General features: G+C 36.5%; 1 protein-coding gene across 2 annotated transcripts in view; it reads right to left on the reverse strand.

Moving 5' to 3' along the window:
• Nucleotides 1-12,318: 12,318 nt before the first annotated feature.
• LOC107660637 (signal transducing adapter molecule 2-like) overlaps nucleotides 12,319-18,158 on the reverse strand; it is a 12,528-nt gene continuing 6,688 nt past the window's right edge. Inside the window, exons 6-15 of one of the 2 annotated variants that reach the window (XM_016450014.1) lie at nucleotides 16,937-17,006; nucleotides 16,638-16,750; nucleotides 16,347-16,426; nucleotides 16,097-16,191; nucleotides 15,917-15,999; nucleotides 15,705-15,792; nucleotides 15,059-15,113; nucleotides 14,810-14,966; nucleotides 14,547-14,689; nucleotides 12,319-13,036 (exon numbers count right to left, since the gene is read on the reverse strand). In XM_016450014.1, the coding sequence (XP_016305500.1) occupies nucleotides 12,835-13,036; nucleotides 14,547-14,689; nucleotides 14,810-14,966; nucleotides 15,059-15,113; nucleotides 15,705-15,792; nucleotides 15,917-15,999; nucleotides 16,097-16,191; nucleotides 16,347-16,426; nucleotides 16,638-16,750; nucleotides 16,937-17,006 (1,086 nt within the window). In that variant the 3' untranslated portion in view covers nucleotides 12,319-12,834. Of the gene's footprint in view, nucleotides 13,037-14,546; nucleotides 14,690-14,809; nucleotides 14,967-15,058; nucleotides 15,114-15,704; nucleotides 15,793-15,916; nucleotides 16,000-16,096; nucleotides 16,192-16,346; nucleotides 16,427-16,557; nucleotides 16,751-16,936; nucleotides 17,007-18,158 lie in introns of both variants that reach the window. The other variant, XM_016450015.1, reaches the window with a different exon arrangement.

An 18,158-nucleotide genomic window follows, 5' to 3' on the forward strand; every position in this document is an offset into this window, starting at 1 on the left:
CCCCAGAGGCTGCAGAGACCTGGCATTTTATCAAGCTTCCACAAACAGAGCAGGAAAACAGAGCCTTCCTCAAGCAGAAGCTGATGACAAAGCAGCGAGGCCATCTTCTGATTGGCTGAGAGGAGCTCCAGTAAGAAAGGATAAGTGCTCTCTTCTGTTGACTGTTAAAGGAGGAGGAGAAGGGGTCTGCAGGGTGCTGACAGCATCCCACTCCTTGACCACTGGGTTTTCTGCAATTTTTCCTCACCGTTTCTATTTTTGACCATCTTGGATCTCACCTCTTTTTTCTTCATCACTTTCTTTCATCCAAGTTCACATATACTCCACTATTCATTTCACAATGCATGCATTAGTTCACATACACAGTAAAAATGAGGCGTTTGCAAAATTAAACTGGCAACAGCTTGCATGGCTTTTAAAAAATGCCTTTTTTAATTTAATTCATTTACTAGAGTGAATTTACATTTTTTTTAAGAAAAAGCTAATTAATTATATATTAATTAAATATATAAATGAATTATACTGTAAATAAATAATTATTATTATTACTCACTATTATAGTAAAATAAAAAACTCAAACAGTAGAGCATGACACTAGCAACGCCAAGGTCATGGGTTCAATTTCCAGGGAAAGGTAGAACTGATCAAACATGTACCTTGAATGCAGTCTAAGTCGCTTTAGATAAAGGCGTCTGCTCAATACGTAAAAGTAAATTGATATTATTATTATGTGTTTCATCTGTATGAAAGTGCTTGCTGTCTTAAACTACTGACAACATTAGAGACAAAACCATACTTTAAAATGCCAAACGCAAACCTTCACAATTGGTATATGAAACACAACAAGTGTAAACATCAACTAACTGATCATTTTGAGTTGAAGAACAAATGCATTCTGACAACACAACACAATACTAAATATGATGCCCAACTCAAAGGTGCAAACAATTGCAACCATATTAATTATTCATGTTCTAGAACAAATGATAAATGGAGCTAAACCGCAAACCATTTTCTAATATAGGCCTAAGGCCTATTTGAGTTAAAAAGCTAAATTGAGAAGCATTAATGCTGTTCCTGAAATTTAAAATTTAAAAACTACAATAATAAAGTGAATCTTTACAAAGCAGTAACATTTTCCAGCATTATTTACTTTTGAAAAATTTAGAAGTAAAAAGATCTAAACAATTTATCAGTATTATGTAATGCAAATATATATACTGTATACCACAATGGCATAACACAAAAAAGCAAACAACAACCCATTCTTATAAATGCCCCAGGTCCCTAAATCTCTGTAACCACCAGTTTATGGCAGATATGAATGATGAAACATAAATTGAGAGCTTGACATGAAAGTATTGAACCAGACTGTTCTTTACTGTGTGTAGGCCTATCAATACCTCTGCTTTGTGTAATTACATTCCCATGAATGTGGAGAAGCTATAAAACATCAACCCTATCCTGGGTCACTAATAAGAGCATATAAATTGCAGCTATAACCAGATATAACAAATGTACAGCTCTTTTTTTCCCCCTAAACCTGAACCTGTGCATCTTTTAAATATTACTGTTCAAAATTAAATCATCATTGCTCCAATAAAATACATGATGCCCTTGGACAAACAAAATAAAATTAGCCCAATATGAGACATATTTCCATAGAGATTTATGTATCATTAAACATGCAATTTTTAAGGTTGTGTTGCATTTCTAATTCTGTTATTGGTTCATATTTCCCTTGATTTCACTCCAGCTACTGAAATAATAAGAAAACCACGACCAATCAGGTCTTTTCAAGTAATTACATGGAAATGAACTGAGGGTGTTGCTGTTAATTAACCACTGCTCTCTGGAGTATAAAACTCTGGCACACATCGCCCCCTGTAGTTCACAAAGCACATCTACATGCCTGATTTTCTACTGGAACAAATTATTCTGAGTAAAAAATGACTAAAACACGCTCACCTCTTTAATATACTCTTAATCAAATAAACTCATGAAGAGTCCACAGACATCAAAAGAGAACAAGAGCAATCAATACGTTTCTCTGTTTCAACTGGATCCACCGAGAAGCATATGATGAGATAATAAGGCAAAATGTAATCTATTATTAAAAATAAATATATATGTTGAGAGAATGAATACTGTTCACAATATGAAATATTTACATCTACCAATAAAAATTTGTGCTATTATACATTATGTTTCGTAAAATGTACATGCATACTAAAATTATTTAACAATGCATACTTGTTAGTTAAATGAAATAGCCTACTCCTTCAGATCACTACTGATATTTTCACATTTAATTAACAAACATCTTTGAGTAACTGTGGATCAGCTATCAGAGTGAAAGAGCAGATAAAACAAAACACATTCCTGTTACTAAATAAAGGGCATCTTAATATCCTAACCCTGTAATATTTTTTGTTTCCTTTTAATACTTAACTGTCATTTGAATGGCTGTAATAATTCTACAAAGAACTTGCTTTTTGTGATTGTTTATTATGCGGCTTGTTTCCTGATTCCACTATTTAGGAAAATCTCTAAAATCTGATATGTCAACATCTGATCATCAAATCAACAGTCATGCTAATCTTGCCCACTGCTCTTGAGCTTTTTGGGGGCCTATGGTCAATAAACACAGCAGGGAAGCAAAGAAATAAATGAATTACTAAAGAGTTTAGCCATGTGACCTACACCAGCGAGATTAATAATTTATACAAGCTCCCAATGATCAGGAATTTTAAATGCGTTATTATGGATAGCTATAAAAACAGCAACAACTTCCAACAGCTTGGGTTAATAACTCGTAATAAGTCTCTCTACATCAGAATAGGATTGTTTCAGCTATAAATTCAAGGCAAGTTTAAGTAAGTTTTTATATGATTACCTGCAGTCTTGTCTTTAACCTTGATCTCAGCAGGTTTTTACCACCCCTGGATTTTCTAGCCTCATTTGAGCAGATCTCTACAGAAGCAAGACGTTTCCTCTCAGCGATACCCAATGCTCTGTAATAATCTTGCACATACATCTGGAGATGCATAGATACATTTTCCAGAGGATATGGGAGTATGCATTAACCTCAAACCATAAAAACGCAAACTGTACAAAAAGTCTACCATCTAAATCTGAGGTTCTCATAAATGATTGGGAGGCTTAGGGAAGAATCCAACCGGAACCTAGTTATTATGATCACATCTAAAAATATATACATATGCAAACTTTATAATGTAGGGTGTCCTCAATGAAGGGTCTTAGTTGGCTGTGAAACCACCTCTATGGCCAGAAATAGAGTGTCCTGGAAGTCAGTCAAAAAGCTGAATTCCCAAGGATCTTTGGGGACCTAGATTCTAGAATCATTTGCAGATAGGCTGCAGCATGAGCTGCGTGCATAAGGTGACTGATGAATATACCAATATACCAATAAAAACAAATGTAACAAAGCAATACGTATATTTTATGGTAAAATATCGTTAAAGTTATAAAATGCATATACATTTTCACTTAATAAAGTAATAATTCATCTGGAAAGAGGCATTAGCCATGCGAATCATTATATTTATTTCGATTTTTTTTATTTGCTTCTTCTTAATAATATAACAAATCTAAAATAAAATAAAAATAGTCACCAAAATGCCATCTCATAGTGCTTGTAACATCACTGTTTTTACAGTGAAATGTAAAAAGGGATAACAGTAAATGCTGTTTGGTTACAGTATAGGAATGAAGGCTTTTCCTGTCCACATTATGATTTAATACACAAAGCTTTTGCCTTACAGCTGCACAAACTCTGTAGGAGAAGCTGATGACAAAGCAGCGAGGCCATCTTCTGATTGGCTGAGAGGAGCTCCAGTAAGAAAGGATAAGTGCTCTCTTCTGTTGACTGTTAAAGGAGGAGGAGAAGGGGTCTGCAGGGTGCTGACAGCATCCCACTCCTTGACCACTGGGTTTTCTGCAATTTTTCCTCACCGTTTCTATTTTTGACCATCTTGGATCTCACCTCTTTTTTCTTCATCACTTTCTTTCATCCATGTTCACATATACTCCACTATTCATTTCACAATGCATGCATTAGTTCACATACACAGTAAAAATGAGGCGTTTGCAAAATTAAACTGGCAACAGCTTGCATGGCTTTTAAAAAATGCCTTTTTTAATTTAATTCATTTACTAGAGTGAATTTACATTTTTTTTAAGAAAAAGCTAATTAATTATATATTAATTAAATATATAAATGAATTATACTGTAAATAAATAATTATTATTATTACTCACTATTATAGTAAAATAAAAAACTCAAACAGTAGAGCATGACACTAGCAACGCCAAGGTCATGGGTTCAATTTCCAGGGAAAGGTAGAACTGATCAAACATGTACCTTGAATGCAGTCTAAGTCGCTTTAGATAAAGGCGTCTGCTCAATACGTAAAAGTAAATTGATATTATTATTATGTGTTTCATCTGTATGAAAGTGCTTGCTGTCTTAAACTACTGACAACATTTGAGACAAAACCATACTTTAAAATGCCAAACGCAAACCTTCACAATTGGTATATGAAACACAACAAGTGTAAACATCAACTAACTGATCATTTTGAGTTGAAGAACAAATGCATTCTGACAACACAACACAATACTAAATATGATGCCCAACTCAAAGGTGCAAACAATTGCAACCATATTAATTATTCATGTTCTAGAACAAATGATAAATGGAGCTAAACCGCAAACCATTTTCTAATATAGGCCTAAGGCCTATTTGAGTTAAAAAGCTAAATTGAGAAGCATTAATGCTGTTCCTGAAATTTAAAATTTAAAAACTACAATAATAAAGTGAATCTTTACAAAGCAGTAACATTTTCCAGCATTATTTACTTTTGAAAAATTTAGAAGTAAAAAGATCTAAACAATTTATCAGTATTATGTAATGCAAATATATATACTGTATACCACAATGGCATAACACAAAAAAGCAAACAACAACCCATTCTTATAAATGCCCCAGGTCCCTAAATCTCTGTAACCACCAGTTTATGGCAGATATGAATGATGAAACATACATTGAGAGCTTGACATGAAAGTATTGAACCAGACTGTTCTTTACTGTGTGTAGGCCTATCAATACCTCTGCTTTGTGTAATTACATTCCCATGAATGTGGAGAAGCTATAAAACATCAACCCTATCCTGGGTCACTAATAAGAGCATATAAATTGCAGCTATAACCAGATATAACAAATGTACAGCTCTTTTTTTCCCCCTAAACCTGAACCTGTGCATCTTTTAAATATTACTGTTCAAAATTAAATCATCATTGCTCCAATAAAATACATGATGTCCTTGGACAAACAAAATAAAATTAGCCCAATATGAGACATATTTCCATAGAGATTTATGTATCATTAAACATGCAATTTTTAAGGTTGTGTTGCATTTCTAATTCTGTTATTGGTTCATATTTCCCTTGATTTCACTCCAGCTACTGAAATAATAAGAAAACCACGACCAATCAGGTCTTTTCAAGTAATTACATGGAAATGAACTGAGGGTGTTGCTGTTAATTAACCACTGCTCTCTGGAGTATAAAACTCTGGCACACATCGCCCCCTGTAGTTCACAAAGCACATCTACATGCCTGATTTTCTACTGGAACAAATTATTCTGAGTAAAAAATGACTAAAACACGCTCACCTCTTTAATATACTCTTAATCAAATAAACTCATGAAGAGTCCACAGACATCAAAAGAGAACAAGAGCAATCAATACGTTTCTCTGTTTCAACTGGATCCACCGAGAAGCATATGATGAGATAATAAGGCAAAATGTAATCTATTATTAAAAATAAATATATATGTTGAGAGAATGAATACTGTTCACAATATGAAATATTTACATCTACCAATAAAAATTTGTGCTATTATACATTATGTTTCGTAAAATGTACATGCATACTAAAATTATTTAACAATGCATACTTGTTAGTTAAATGAAATAGCCTACTCCTTCAGATCACTACTGATATTTTCACATTTAATTAACAAACATCTTTGAGTAACTGTGGATCAGCTATCAGAGTGAAAGAGCAGATAAAACAAAACACATTCCTGTTACTAAATAAAGGGCATCTTAATATCCTAACCCTGTAATATTTTTTGTTTCCTTTTAATACTTAACTGTCATTTGAATGGCTGTAATAATTCTACAAAGAACTTGCTTTTTGTGATTGTTTATTATGCGGCTTGTTTCCTGATTCCACTATTTAGGAAAATCTCTAAAATCTGATATGTCAACATCTGATCATCAAATCAACAGTCATGCTAATCTTGCCCACTGCTCTTGAGCTTTTTGGGGGCCTATGGTCAATAAACACAGCAGGGAAGCAAAGAAATAAATGAATTACTAAAGAGTTTAGCCATGTGACCTACACCAGCGAGATTAATAATTTATACAAGCTCCCAATGATCAGGAATTTTAAATGCGTTATTATGGATAGCTATAAAAACAGCAACAACTTCCAACAGCTTGGGTTAATAACTCGTAATAAGTCTCTCTACATCAGAATAGGATTGTTTCAGCTATAAATTCAAGGCAAGTTTAAGTAAGTTTTTATATGATTACCTGCAGTCTTGTCTTTAACCTTGATCTCAGCAGGTTTTTACCACCCCTGGATTTTCTAGCCTCATTTGAGCAGATCTCTACAGAAGCAAGACGTTTCCTCTCAGCGATACCCAATGCTCTGTAATAATCTTGCACATACATCTGGAGATGCATAGATACATTTTCCAGAGGATATGGGAGTATGCATTAACCTCAAACCATAAAAACGCAAACTGTACAAAAAGTCTACCATCTAAATCTGAGGTTCTCATAAATGATTGGGAGGCTTAGGGAAGAATCCAACCGGAACCTAGTTATTATGATCACATCTAAAAATATATACATATGCAAACTTTATAATGTAGGGTGTCCTCAATGAAGGGTCTTAGTTGGCTGTGAAACCACCTCTATGGCCAGAAATAGAGTGTCCTGGAAGTCAGTCAAAAAGCTGAATTCCCAAGGATCTTTGGGGACCTAGATTCTAGAATCATTTGCAGATAGGCTGCAGCATGAGCTGCGTGCATAAGGTGACTGATGAATATACCAATATACCAATAAAAACAAATGTAACAAAGCAATACGTATATTTTATGGTAAAATATCGTTAAAGTTATAAAATGCATATACATTTTCACTTAATAAAGTAATAATTCATCTGGAAAGAGGCATTAGCCATGCGAATCATTATATTTATTTCGATTTTTTTTATTTGCTTCTTCTTAATAATATAACAAATCTAAAATAAAATAAAAATAGTCACCAAAATGCCATCTCATAGTGCTTGTAACATCACTGTTTTTACAGTGAAATGTAAAAAGGGATAACAGTAAATGCTGTTTGGTTACAGTATAGGAATGAAGGCTTTTCCTGTCCACATTATGATTTAATACACAAAGCTTTTGCCTTACAGCTGCACAAACTCTGTAGGGAAAACTGTACCGTCCTCAAACATGTGAACAAGGGTAGATTCAGGGACAGCTAGAAAATGCCACATTGCAAGGTCATTGGTTTCCCCTGGGATACTTTCTTCTTCTCTGCAAACTCATATATCTAGATGCATCTGACGACAGGGATTACATCATATTTCCATATTTCCATTAGGAAAATGGACTCTATGATTTTATATGGCATGTGCTGAAAGAATATTTACAGACTTGATTTCAAAACTCCAAATCTCAAAATATTTTTTTTGAGATGTTATGAAGATCCATGCCAGCTCTATTCAGCTAAATGTCAAACAAGTTCAGTTGGAAAGGTAGCCATGAGCAATTTATATTCATCTGATGACAGCGAGGATTCGTCTGTTGCTTGGAAACCAAATGACCTGTTCAAAAAGCTGCACAAGAGTATAATTCTTTGAAAATCACACAGAATATATATATATGAGAGAGAGAGAACTGTACAACGTGTACAAAGTATATTTCCAAAGGATTGTAGCATATTATACTAGCTTGTTTAGCTTGTTTCCGCCATGAAAAAAAAAGGAAATTGCGACTTTTTATCTCACAATTCTGACTTTTTTTCCTTGCAATTCTGAAAAAAGAACTGATGTAAACTCACAATTCTGAGAAGACCGAATTATGAGATATAAACTTGCATTTTGTGAGAAAAAAAGTCAGAATTGAGACAAAAACTCAATTACAGAATTGTGATATGTAAACACAGGAATGGTAAGAGAAAAAGTTAGAATTCTGATTTTATATTTTTTTTCCCGCAGAATTGCGAGTTTATTTCTTGAAATTTTGAGCTTATAGAGAAAAAGATTCAGAACTGCGAAAAACAAAGTCCACATTGTGAGATAAAAAGTCGGAATTACCTTTTTTTTTTTTTTTTATTCAGTGGCGGAAACAGGGTTACATAGCATAGGACTATGATTTGGCATTAAGGCGCTGAATTCAACTACAGTACTACACATAATCTGATTCAAAATATGACACATTTCGAACATATGAATTATTATGCAAAAATTCTAACGAGTCATTTAAACTGAGTAACAACCCTCCAAGTGGGAGCATGTTGTCATCATTGGCAGATTTGAAAGAAATATGTGTATTATGGAAAATGCGAACTCGTTGGCTTCTATAAAAAGTATTACGTAACCCAGTTTTGCACATTAGGCACATGGAAAGTGGATACTCAATTATCCACTGAGAATATTAGTCACTGTTCAAAACTCTTCAAAATGTCCTACGCAGAGTGAGCTACCCTTAAAGGGGTCATATGATGTTGCTAAAAAGAACATTATTTTGTGTATTTGGTGTAATGAAATGTGTTTATGCGGTTTAAGGTAAAAAAAAAACACATTATTTTCCACATACTGTACATTATTGTTTCTCCTCTATGCCCCGCCTTTCTGAAACGCGTCGATTGGTTGACTCTTAACTTTTATAAAGAATATCTCTTTGGATTTCAGACTTTAGTCTTTGCAACTTTACAGATCTTCTTTATGCACCAAGAGCTTGTAACACTCCAAAGAGAAAGGAAAAATTGAAATCGCATCATATGACCCCTTTAAAATGAAGTCTCAAACAAAAGAGTTCAATTCATTGCAAAACAAAAGCAAGTGTGAGAGTGCTTCAGAGAGTCATATCACAAACTATTTAAATGGAGACATTATATTTCCATAATCTACATCATCCTCTCTCACCTGGCGGAGGATGAAGCTGGTCGATGTCGTACTACCGTCAGATCTCTTAAGTCGACTGCGCCGTGAGTAGGTGCCTCTGGTCACCTGCGGCAAAAGAACAAGCTATTAATCTATTCCTCTTCTACCGGCAGAACAGGGACACATTCATACAAACACATACACCCACGTATCCTACCACAACACTGTCCCCATTGAGGGGTCTCAATGGGGTCTGTTAGCTATAGAACTTACTGTCAGAGTCAAATGAACTGGCAAAAGCATTTCAACGATTAATCACTTGCATTAATCATCGCTGTTTTGTACGTCAGTATGAAACCTACAGCTAAATACAGCAGACATAAGGATCTTTGACCTATCCTGGGTGTTACGTGACTAAAAGCTTGACAGATAAGGAGGGTCTATTGAGATAGATGTCAAAGCGCATCACCACAAGGAAGCTGAACTCTGCAGAGCCACATAGACATCAATGCAATGTGTTGAGCAGGCGAAACTGCCCTTCAGTATATGGCTGGCCGCAATGCAGTCCTCCATCGAACCACTTCTGAGTAGATCATGCGGTTAAAATATATAGTAGTTTGTTGTGCAAGAAACATGAATGTTATGGCCATCGGCTGCATAGGAAGCACTGATGCTTACAAACTGGGTCAGGTCATGCGTTCTTTACAGGGAAATCAATGAGAACATGAATTATTTAGCAGCCTAATTAAAGACCAATAGATCAAACTGGCATCCATTAATCTTTAGCACATTCAGGATTTGGTTTTAATGATCCTTTAAATTGTATAATCAGCCTGTGTAGAGTAAAGGGAGAGTTCACCCCAAAATGAAAATTTTCTCGACATTTACCCACCAACATGACTCTCTTGCTTAGGTAGAACACAAAAGAAGGTGACAGAATGACAGACTCAGTCACCATTTACTTACACTGTATGGGAAAAAAAGCAATAAAAGTGAATGGTGACTGAGGCTGTCAGTCCCGAACACCTTTTTCACAGAAAAAAAAAAAGTCATTTGAGTTTGGAACATCATTAAGGTGAGCAAATCTCTCTTCCTTCGGCTTGCTCCCTTTTTTATCAGGGGTCCATTAAGGTGAGCAAATGATGACCATTTTTAATTTTCAGATATACTGTCCTTTTAAGCTATTATTCCTCCTTTCTGCCCTCTCTTCAATGGGCATCACAGGGATTCCACTCATGTACATCCAATTACAGTAGTATATGAAAATTCCATCTGTACCAACAATAAATGTAACAACATCAAGTCATCCATCATAAATTAATGGAAATATTACAAGGACATTCAGAGGTTTGTATTACAAGTGGAAAAACTAAAACACAAACATGACATAACAACAATGCAAGTGTTGGTGCAGATATGCAATTTATATATATATATAGGTCCACGGAGGTGGCTGCCTTTCGGTCCCGGTCCACTGGCTCGGCGGAGGAGGATATTGAACTGTTTGCTCCAGTTTTGCTGCGGTGTCCGCGGTCCGAAGACGAGGCTTGTGCGCGCTGATCTCTCGGTGACTGATGCAGTGTGTGCAGCTGTAGTGTAGATCGGTCACCACTAGAGCAGCATCACGAGCTAACTTACTGTACAGCGTATTTAGCTGCTCGACAGAGGTCATCCGATATTATGCAGATATTAATGTGTTGTTGGCAAGATCCCCCCCCCCCAAAAAAAACAAAAAACAAAACAACCTGAGCTAAAAGCAAAGGCTAATGATTAGAAGAAAATAGTATTAGCTTCCAAACTACGTCATGCTAAATTTAAGTTACTTCATATGTTTTTATAAACAAGAAATATTAAAAATTATTAACTGCAGTTTGATCGATGTGCATGGTCTCCCAGGTATAGATTCATCAGAACATCAGATGAAAAACATGAGAATTACTGTAGGGCATGTTTTTTTTTTTAATGGTGCATGCTGTATCTACAAAGAGCTGATAAGGAAATGCTAAATTGCAGGGGGATTTATATCATACACAGCTGTAGCTGCTTTTCCTAGACTCTATGAGGATTCACCCATGAGGTTGATAATTAGTAGCATATCAGCTGTGCAAGAAGATTTTAACAAAACATAACCAGATATGATGCACAAATTCTGTCAAATAAAACTGAATAATTAACATTCAGCATCTCCAAATCAAGTGAAAATAGATCAGTTTGGGAGGACGCAGCACATGTTGAAACACAGGTCGTTTTTATTTTCTGAAGACTATAAGAGTTCACCGTGTTACAAAAGGAATTTGAAAAATGAGCAGGCAGGATACAAAGAAATCTTGATGTTACAAAACATTGAGTCCATGAGTACAATACAGATTTCTCTCTAAATCTCTTAAAACATACAGGTTTACAAATATACAGCAGCTTTTGAAATAAAGTCTTTTGAATTGGTTTCTATGTTTATTCCGTCTCGTGAAAGAACAAGGCATCTGGTGGTAAATAAATGTTTATAAAGTTAAGGTGCAATACAGACAAAGCCAGATATTTAACATCTAATATACACATTTTTTTTTTCGAGCAGTTTATGAAAACAAATAAAGACAATTTTCATCTATTTTTTTACTACATAAATCCCATTTTAACGAGAATGAAAGCTGTCTATATGTTAAAGGAATTATACATTTCCCCATTTCAGTTAAGAAGAAATGGGTGGGTATATCAGAAAAGCACATTTCTTCACATACATAAGAAGCAAAAAAACAACAATTCATAATTTCCAGCTGAGGAGTCATAGACCAGATGAAAATTACACTATGCAATTTTACATGCCTTAAATTAAGTCAAACAACAGCAAACACCCACAATGCAAACACAAGCAGTACTTGCATATTATAAATATTATACAGTGAAACATATGGATTGACCATAAAGGGATTGCATTTGTGACCACTGTCAGTTCTAAAGCACAGTTTGCAAAGGAATTTAAGAATATTACATGTAGCCTGTAGTAAACCGTGTCCTTACTAAATCGGTCCCATAATTTTGGAATCACTAACAGCAGAATTAACCTAAAACTGCCATTTTGATTGTAGGGGTTTATAGAAGTGCTCGGAGTATTGGCACATAAATTCATTCCAGAATTGGTGATCCATGTATAATCTTCTTCATACAATCATCCTCTTATAATGCATAAAAACCCACATTTGCTTTGAAAGGAAAGAAATCAAAGTCTTGGGTCAGTTAACTCAGAAATAAATGAAAATGTCAACAATTAATCATAAGATTTGTCTCTTCAAATGAGGAAAAGTATGCATGTATGTGCATTTTACTATGTTATCTTAAATTCTCAATCAGCAAAAAGAAGGATATGCTGGTGATTATCACAAGACGACAAAAATGATGTTTATGGTTAGTGTGACTCATTCCATCAACTCTGAACACCTGCCCTAAACTGCTTCATGTGTTAGCAAGTGCTTGCTTCCTTTCAAGTGGATTACATCTTTGTCCTGTGAAGACAAATGTCAGCGAATCTTTGCATACCCCCTGACATCGATAGAGACGTAAGAGAAAAATACTCTCGACCTCATTTCACCATTTGGAATTTGCACTGAATATTAATGGCTGTGGAGTCAGCCTTACATAAGGGGTTGCTGGTAGAAGGCTGCTTGTTGCTGCTGAGGTGCAGGTTGGGCCGGAGCGGACATCGGATAGGAGGCTGGAGGCAGACCAGGATTAGCGTTCTGATAGGCAGACATGTCCATAGCCATGCTCATCTGTGGTGGGTAAGGGGCGGGGGCTCCAGGAGCATGGTTTACATATGCTGCATTCATGGGGCCGCTGCAGGAAATAAGCAATTTGCAGAAATTTAAAGGGGTCATATGATGCTTTTTTAAAGATCATTATTTCCATCAACACTAACTGCGGTAACTGAAACCACGCCTTCTTTCTTTGCGTGAACATTTGGGCGGCATTATGCAAATATTTCCACATAGTGAGGTAGATATGTGGGGGCATGTTAGAACGAGCCGTTTTAGGGGGGTGTGGCAGAGTCTTAACTTTGATAAAGAATATCTCTTTGGTTTTGAGACTTTAGTCTTTGCAACTTCAGGGATCTTATCTATGCACAATCAGCTTGTAACACTCCAAAGAGAAAGGAAAACTTGAAATCGCATCATATGACCCCTTTAAGGCTAGTTTTCCCAACACCACTATCAGAATGATACATTTTAAACAAAGCTATCTAAAAAAAGCCTATGTTGACAAGTACACTGCCCGGCATCATGTGCTGATTCCAAAAATAGTGTCCGTTTTGCTCTAGCTCATCGCACTTTCTGAGAAAATATGATGCGCATTTTGTCTCATTTTTGCTTTTACAACCATTTGTAAGGTGAAGAAGTCTTGTATTATCCCTTGATAGTTTAAAACTATTTGTACAATCTCATCTGAAGACATTATGTTATGCCTATTCCTGATTTCAAGGTTAGCACAAGCAAACATGACCCATATTTCCATCAATTCACATCTTGTGAAGCAAAACGCTCTGTGTTTGTAAGAAACAAATCCATCAAGACATTTTTTAACTTCAAACAATTAGTCCTCTATCCATAATATTGCTTTCTCCAGACAAAACGTCATCAGGAGAGAAATCAAGCACTGCTTACAAGCGATAACAATCTAAAACAATTCTAAACAAATATATATGTGGATTTTGATGTGAGAAGACTCCATGTTGATGTTGATTTGTTTATTATAAAACGAAGCTTTTCACATCACAAGACGTTAATCGATGGACTGGAATCATGTGGATTACTTGTGAATTATCGTGGTGTTTTTAACAGCCATTTGAACTGTCATTCCGGCGGCACCCATTCACTGCAGAGAATCCATTTGTAAACAAGCTAATGCTACATTTCTTCAAATCTGTTGTGATGAAGAATCTAACACATCTACATCTTGGATGGCCTGAAGGTGAGTCAGTTGTCAGCAAACGCTTGTTTTGGGGTGAAATATTACTTTAAACAAATACAGTAAACTATTGAAGATGGAGAATGGGAGCTTCCGTGCGTTTGCGCTCAGGTGCTGGTTTTCTCAGCATTGTCAAAATAAAAGTCCCACTACTGAAACTTAGCAGCCAAACAGAAAAACGTACTGGTCAATGCCGATAATTAAAACAATATATATCAACACATCTGCCTCTGTGATAAACTTAGTGGAAAACTAATACTTTTCTTCATTCACTGTTTGAATGGACATGATTTGATTTTTTTGAATAGAAGGCGAAAATTGCATATATAGGAATAAAAGACAAGGCCAAAGTTGCTTCAAAATTAGAGGTAGACTAGATTACCTGATGTAAGGAGGTTGTGTTGGCTGGCTGGTGGGCACTGAATTGACTGAAGGAGGAAGGGAGCAGAGAGGTCCAGCTTGGTCCGTAAGACTATATCCCTGTGGAACACCAGCGGACATGTAGGCTCCAGATGGCTGATAACCCTGAAAGAGATAAGAAATAATAAATTAAGAAGTCAGAATAATACAAATCAGAATTGTCTGTGTCACAAAATATAATGGACTGAATTGGCACTAATTCTCTATTTAAATGGCAAAGCAAACCTGCATAGTGAGAGGAGTAGGGGCTCCTGGGTAAGTGCCTTGGAGACTCTGCATTTTGGAATATGCATTGTAAAGAGGAGCCTCATTCATTAGCTGGTTATACAGTTCCAGAGCCTCCAGCAACTTCACATTCAGCTCGGACAACTCTGAGTGCTTCCTGCAGGAATGAGAGAGAGAAGTTTTTCCTCATATGCAAAAGACTGAAAAAACAGCCAACCTATTCTGGCGTAAGTTTTGATTTCAACAAACCTGTCGATTTCTTGTAGTTTCTCATCAATCATCGGGTTCATCTTTTCACAAGCATCTAGAAGAACAGAACAAAAGATTAACACTCTGGAATTGGGTCTAACATCATTTACTCAGAGGAACTGTCAGGTTCAATGATCTTGTGTGCAATGTAACATTTGACAGTAGAATTGTGTAACTGTGATAAAATACCTAGCAAAGTTTTTTATATTTTAACTCAAAAAAACTCATTTACATTTATAACACTATTCTTTGCATTTTATTACCTTGACAGTAAAACCAATTTATGCCGCTGCGTAGGGGTTTCTAACACAACAGATGAGGAAGTGACAAGAAATTTGACATTTTTCTCTTTTCTGGCCAATGTAATCAATCTCTCAATATTTCTTCCTCAACATTTTCTTTTGCTTTTGAAGCAAATGGGAATGCAAAAATATATTTCACTACTATAGAAGTTTATCCAACTATTACAAATTCTGTTTCTGAGAAACCTGGAAACATGTAAACGGTCCATAAGAACCAATATTCTGGAGAGCCATGTAATGACATGACCTAAAATTCTTTATGTCATATTTTGTTTGTACGCCTCATCCCTACACATAAATGTAATCAACGTTAAACAAGAGCTCAAGAAGGGTCTTCCTCGTACCTTCTAATGTGAGCAGCTCCGGGCCGTCAGGTGAGGCATCTGCAGGGTCTGTGTTCTGGAGCAGGTAGAGAGTTTTGTCCATTTTCTCCTGTAGGGAACAGAGTCAGTGATTAACACAAGACAAGAGAACTTCCCCAAGAGCCTGTTGATCATATCAATTACACTTCTCTAGATAAGTGGAGACATGTGGCCGAAGATCATCCGGCACTCACCTCATCTATATACACAGGCTCAGGCTCAGCTATGACTTCAACAATGGGCTCCTCTGGGGCTACTGTCTTCTCTACATACATCACTACAGGAAAGAGAATTCAGGAGATATGCATGCGTAATCTGCATAGAAAAAAATGCATTATTCCTGTACAAAAAAACAAGGTTATAAAGTGTATTACCAGGGTCTGGTTCGGCATTCAGGTTGGTGGTGACAAAGTTTGATGGGAAGAGGCCTACTCCTCGATGATTCTCTCCTTTCCACCAGTTTGGATCACTGTTGGATAACAGCGACATTACTTCTCAATGGACAATGGCTTATGGGAAATTTAAAGACAGCATTAACAAATTAAATTGTAAATTAAATTATTTCTCTCTCTTTTTTGAGACACACAGCACTTAAAAAATAACGTCCTTGAACGATCAGTTTACCTGTCATCAAGGATGATCACAAGCTCTCCAGCCTTAAAAGTAAGCTCATTGTCTTCCGCCGCTTCAAAATCATAGAGGGCCTTCTCAATGGACAATGGCTTATGGGAAATTTAAAGACAGCATTAACAAATTAAATTGTAAATGAAATTATTTCTCTCTCTTTTTTGAGACACAGCACTTAAAAAATAACGTCCTTGAACGATCAGTTTACCTGTCATCAAGGATGATCACAAGCTCTCCAGCCTTAAAAGTAAGCTCATTGTCTTCCGCCGCTTCAAAATCATAGAGGGCACGCACTTTACGGGACTCTTTCCCTCCGTTGGTGTTGTAGGGTGGATCAGCTATCATGGTAAGGGGTCGTGTCTCTGCCTGCTGTTTCTGTTCCTGTAGGGACAGCTCAATGGCTGCATCGAGCAAAATACATACACTCATTATCTAGGTACAGAGGACTATAGCTTGATTCCACAGTTACGATGCCAAAGATTTTTATTGATGCTTAGGCAGGGGCCCAAAATCATTTGTCAGAAAAGACTAAATAAATAATAACAAAAAAAGTATATGAAAGTACGTTAGCATGAAGAGTCTCTAACCTTTGGCCAGATCATCATCATCAGCCGCTTTGCTGGTGGCAGGAGTGCTGTTGGGCTTTGTGCTGGAGCTCTGCAAGTAGAGATCACGTTACAACTGATTTGCAAAAAAAAATTATATATATACACTGCCGTTTTTTTTAAATGTTTTTTAAAGAAGTCTCTTCTGCTCATCAAGGCTGCATATATTTGATCAAAAATACAGACACAAAAGTAATATTGTGAAATATTTTTACAATTTAAAAGAACTGTTTCTATTTGAATATGTTTTCAAATGTAATTTTTTCCTGTGATGGCAAAGCTGAATTTTTCATTGTGTTCGTTGGTCCCACTTTTGCGGCCAAAACATCCCTGACCCGTCGAGGCACGGACTCCACTAGACCCCTGAAGGTGTGCTGTGGTATCTGGCACCAAGATGTTAGCAGCAGATCCTTTAAGTCCTGTAAGTTGCGAGGTGGGGCCTCCATGGATCGGACTTGTTTGTTCAGCACATCCCACAGATGCTCAATTGGATTGAGATCTGGGGAACTTGGAGGCCAAGTCAACACCTCAAACTCGTTGTTGTGCTCCTCAAACCATTCCTGAACCATTTTTGCTTTGTGGCAGAGCCACAGCTACCAGGGAATACCGTTTCTGTGAAAGGGTGTACATGGTCTGCAACAATGCTTAGGAAGGTGGTACGTGTCAAAGTAACATCCACTTGGATGGCGGGACCCAAGGTTTCCCAGCAGAACATTGCCCAAAGCATCACACTGCCTCCACTGGCTTGCCTTCTTTCCATAGTGCATCCTGCTGCCATGTGTTCCCCAGGTAAGCGGCGCACACGCACCCTGCCATCCACGTGATGTAAAAGAAAACATGATTCATCAGACCAGGCCACATTCTTCCATTGCTCCGTGGTCCAGTTCTGATGCTCACGTGCCCGGTGTTGGCGCTTTCGGCGTCGGTGGACAGGGGTCAGCATGGGCACCCTGACTGGTCTGCGGCTTTGCAGCCCCATACGCAACAAACTGCGATTCACTGTGTATTCTGACACCTTTCCATCAGAACCAGCATTAACTTCTTGAGCAATTTGAGCTACAGTAGGTTTCTTTGATGAATAAAAAGTTCAGAAGAACAGCATTTATCTGAAATAGAAATCTTTTGTAACATTTTAAATGTCTTTATCATCCCTTTTGATCAATTTAAAGCATCCTTGCTAAATAAAAGTATTAATTTCTATAAT

This window comes from Sinocyclocheilus anshuiensis, unplaced genomic scaffold (assembly GCF_001515605.1).
Source record: "Sinocyclocheilus anshuiensis isolate Anshui unplaced genomic scaffold, SAMN03320099.WGS_v1.1 scaffold627, whole genome shotgun sequence".
Lineage (NCBI taxonomy): Eukaryota > Metazoa > Chordata > Actinopteri > Cypriniformes > Cyprinidae > Sinocyclocheilus > Sinocyclocheilus anshuiensis.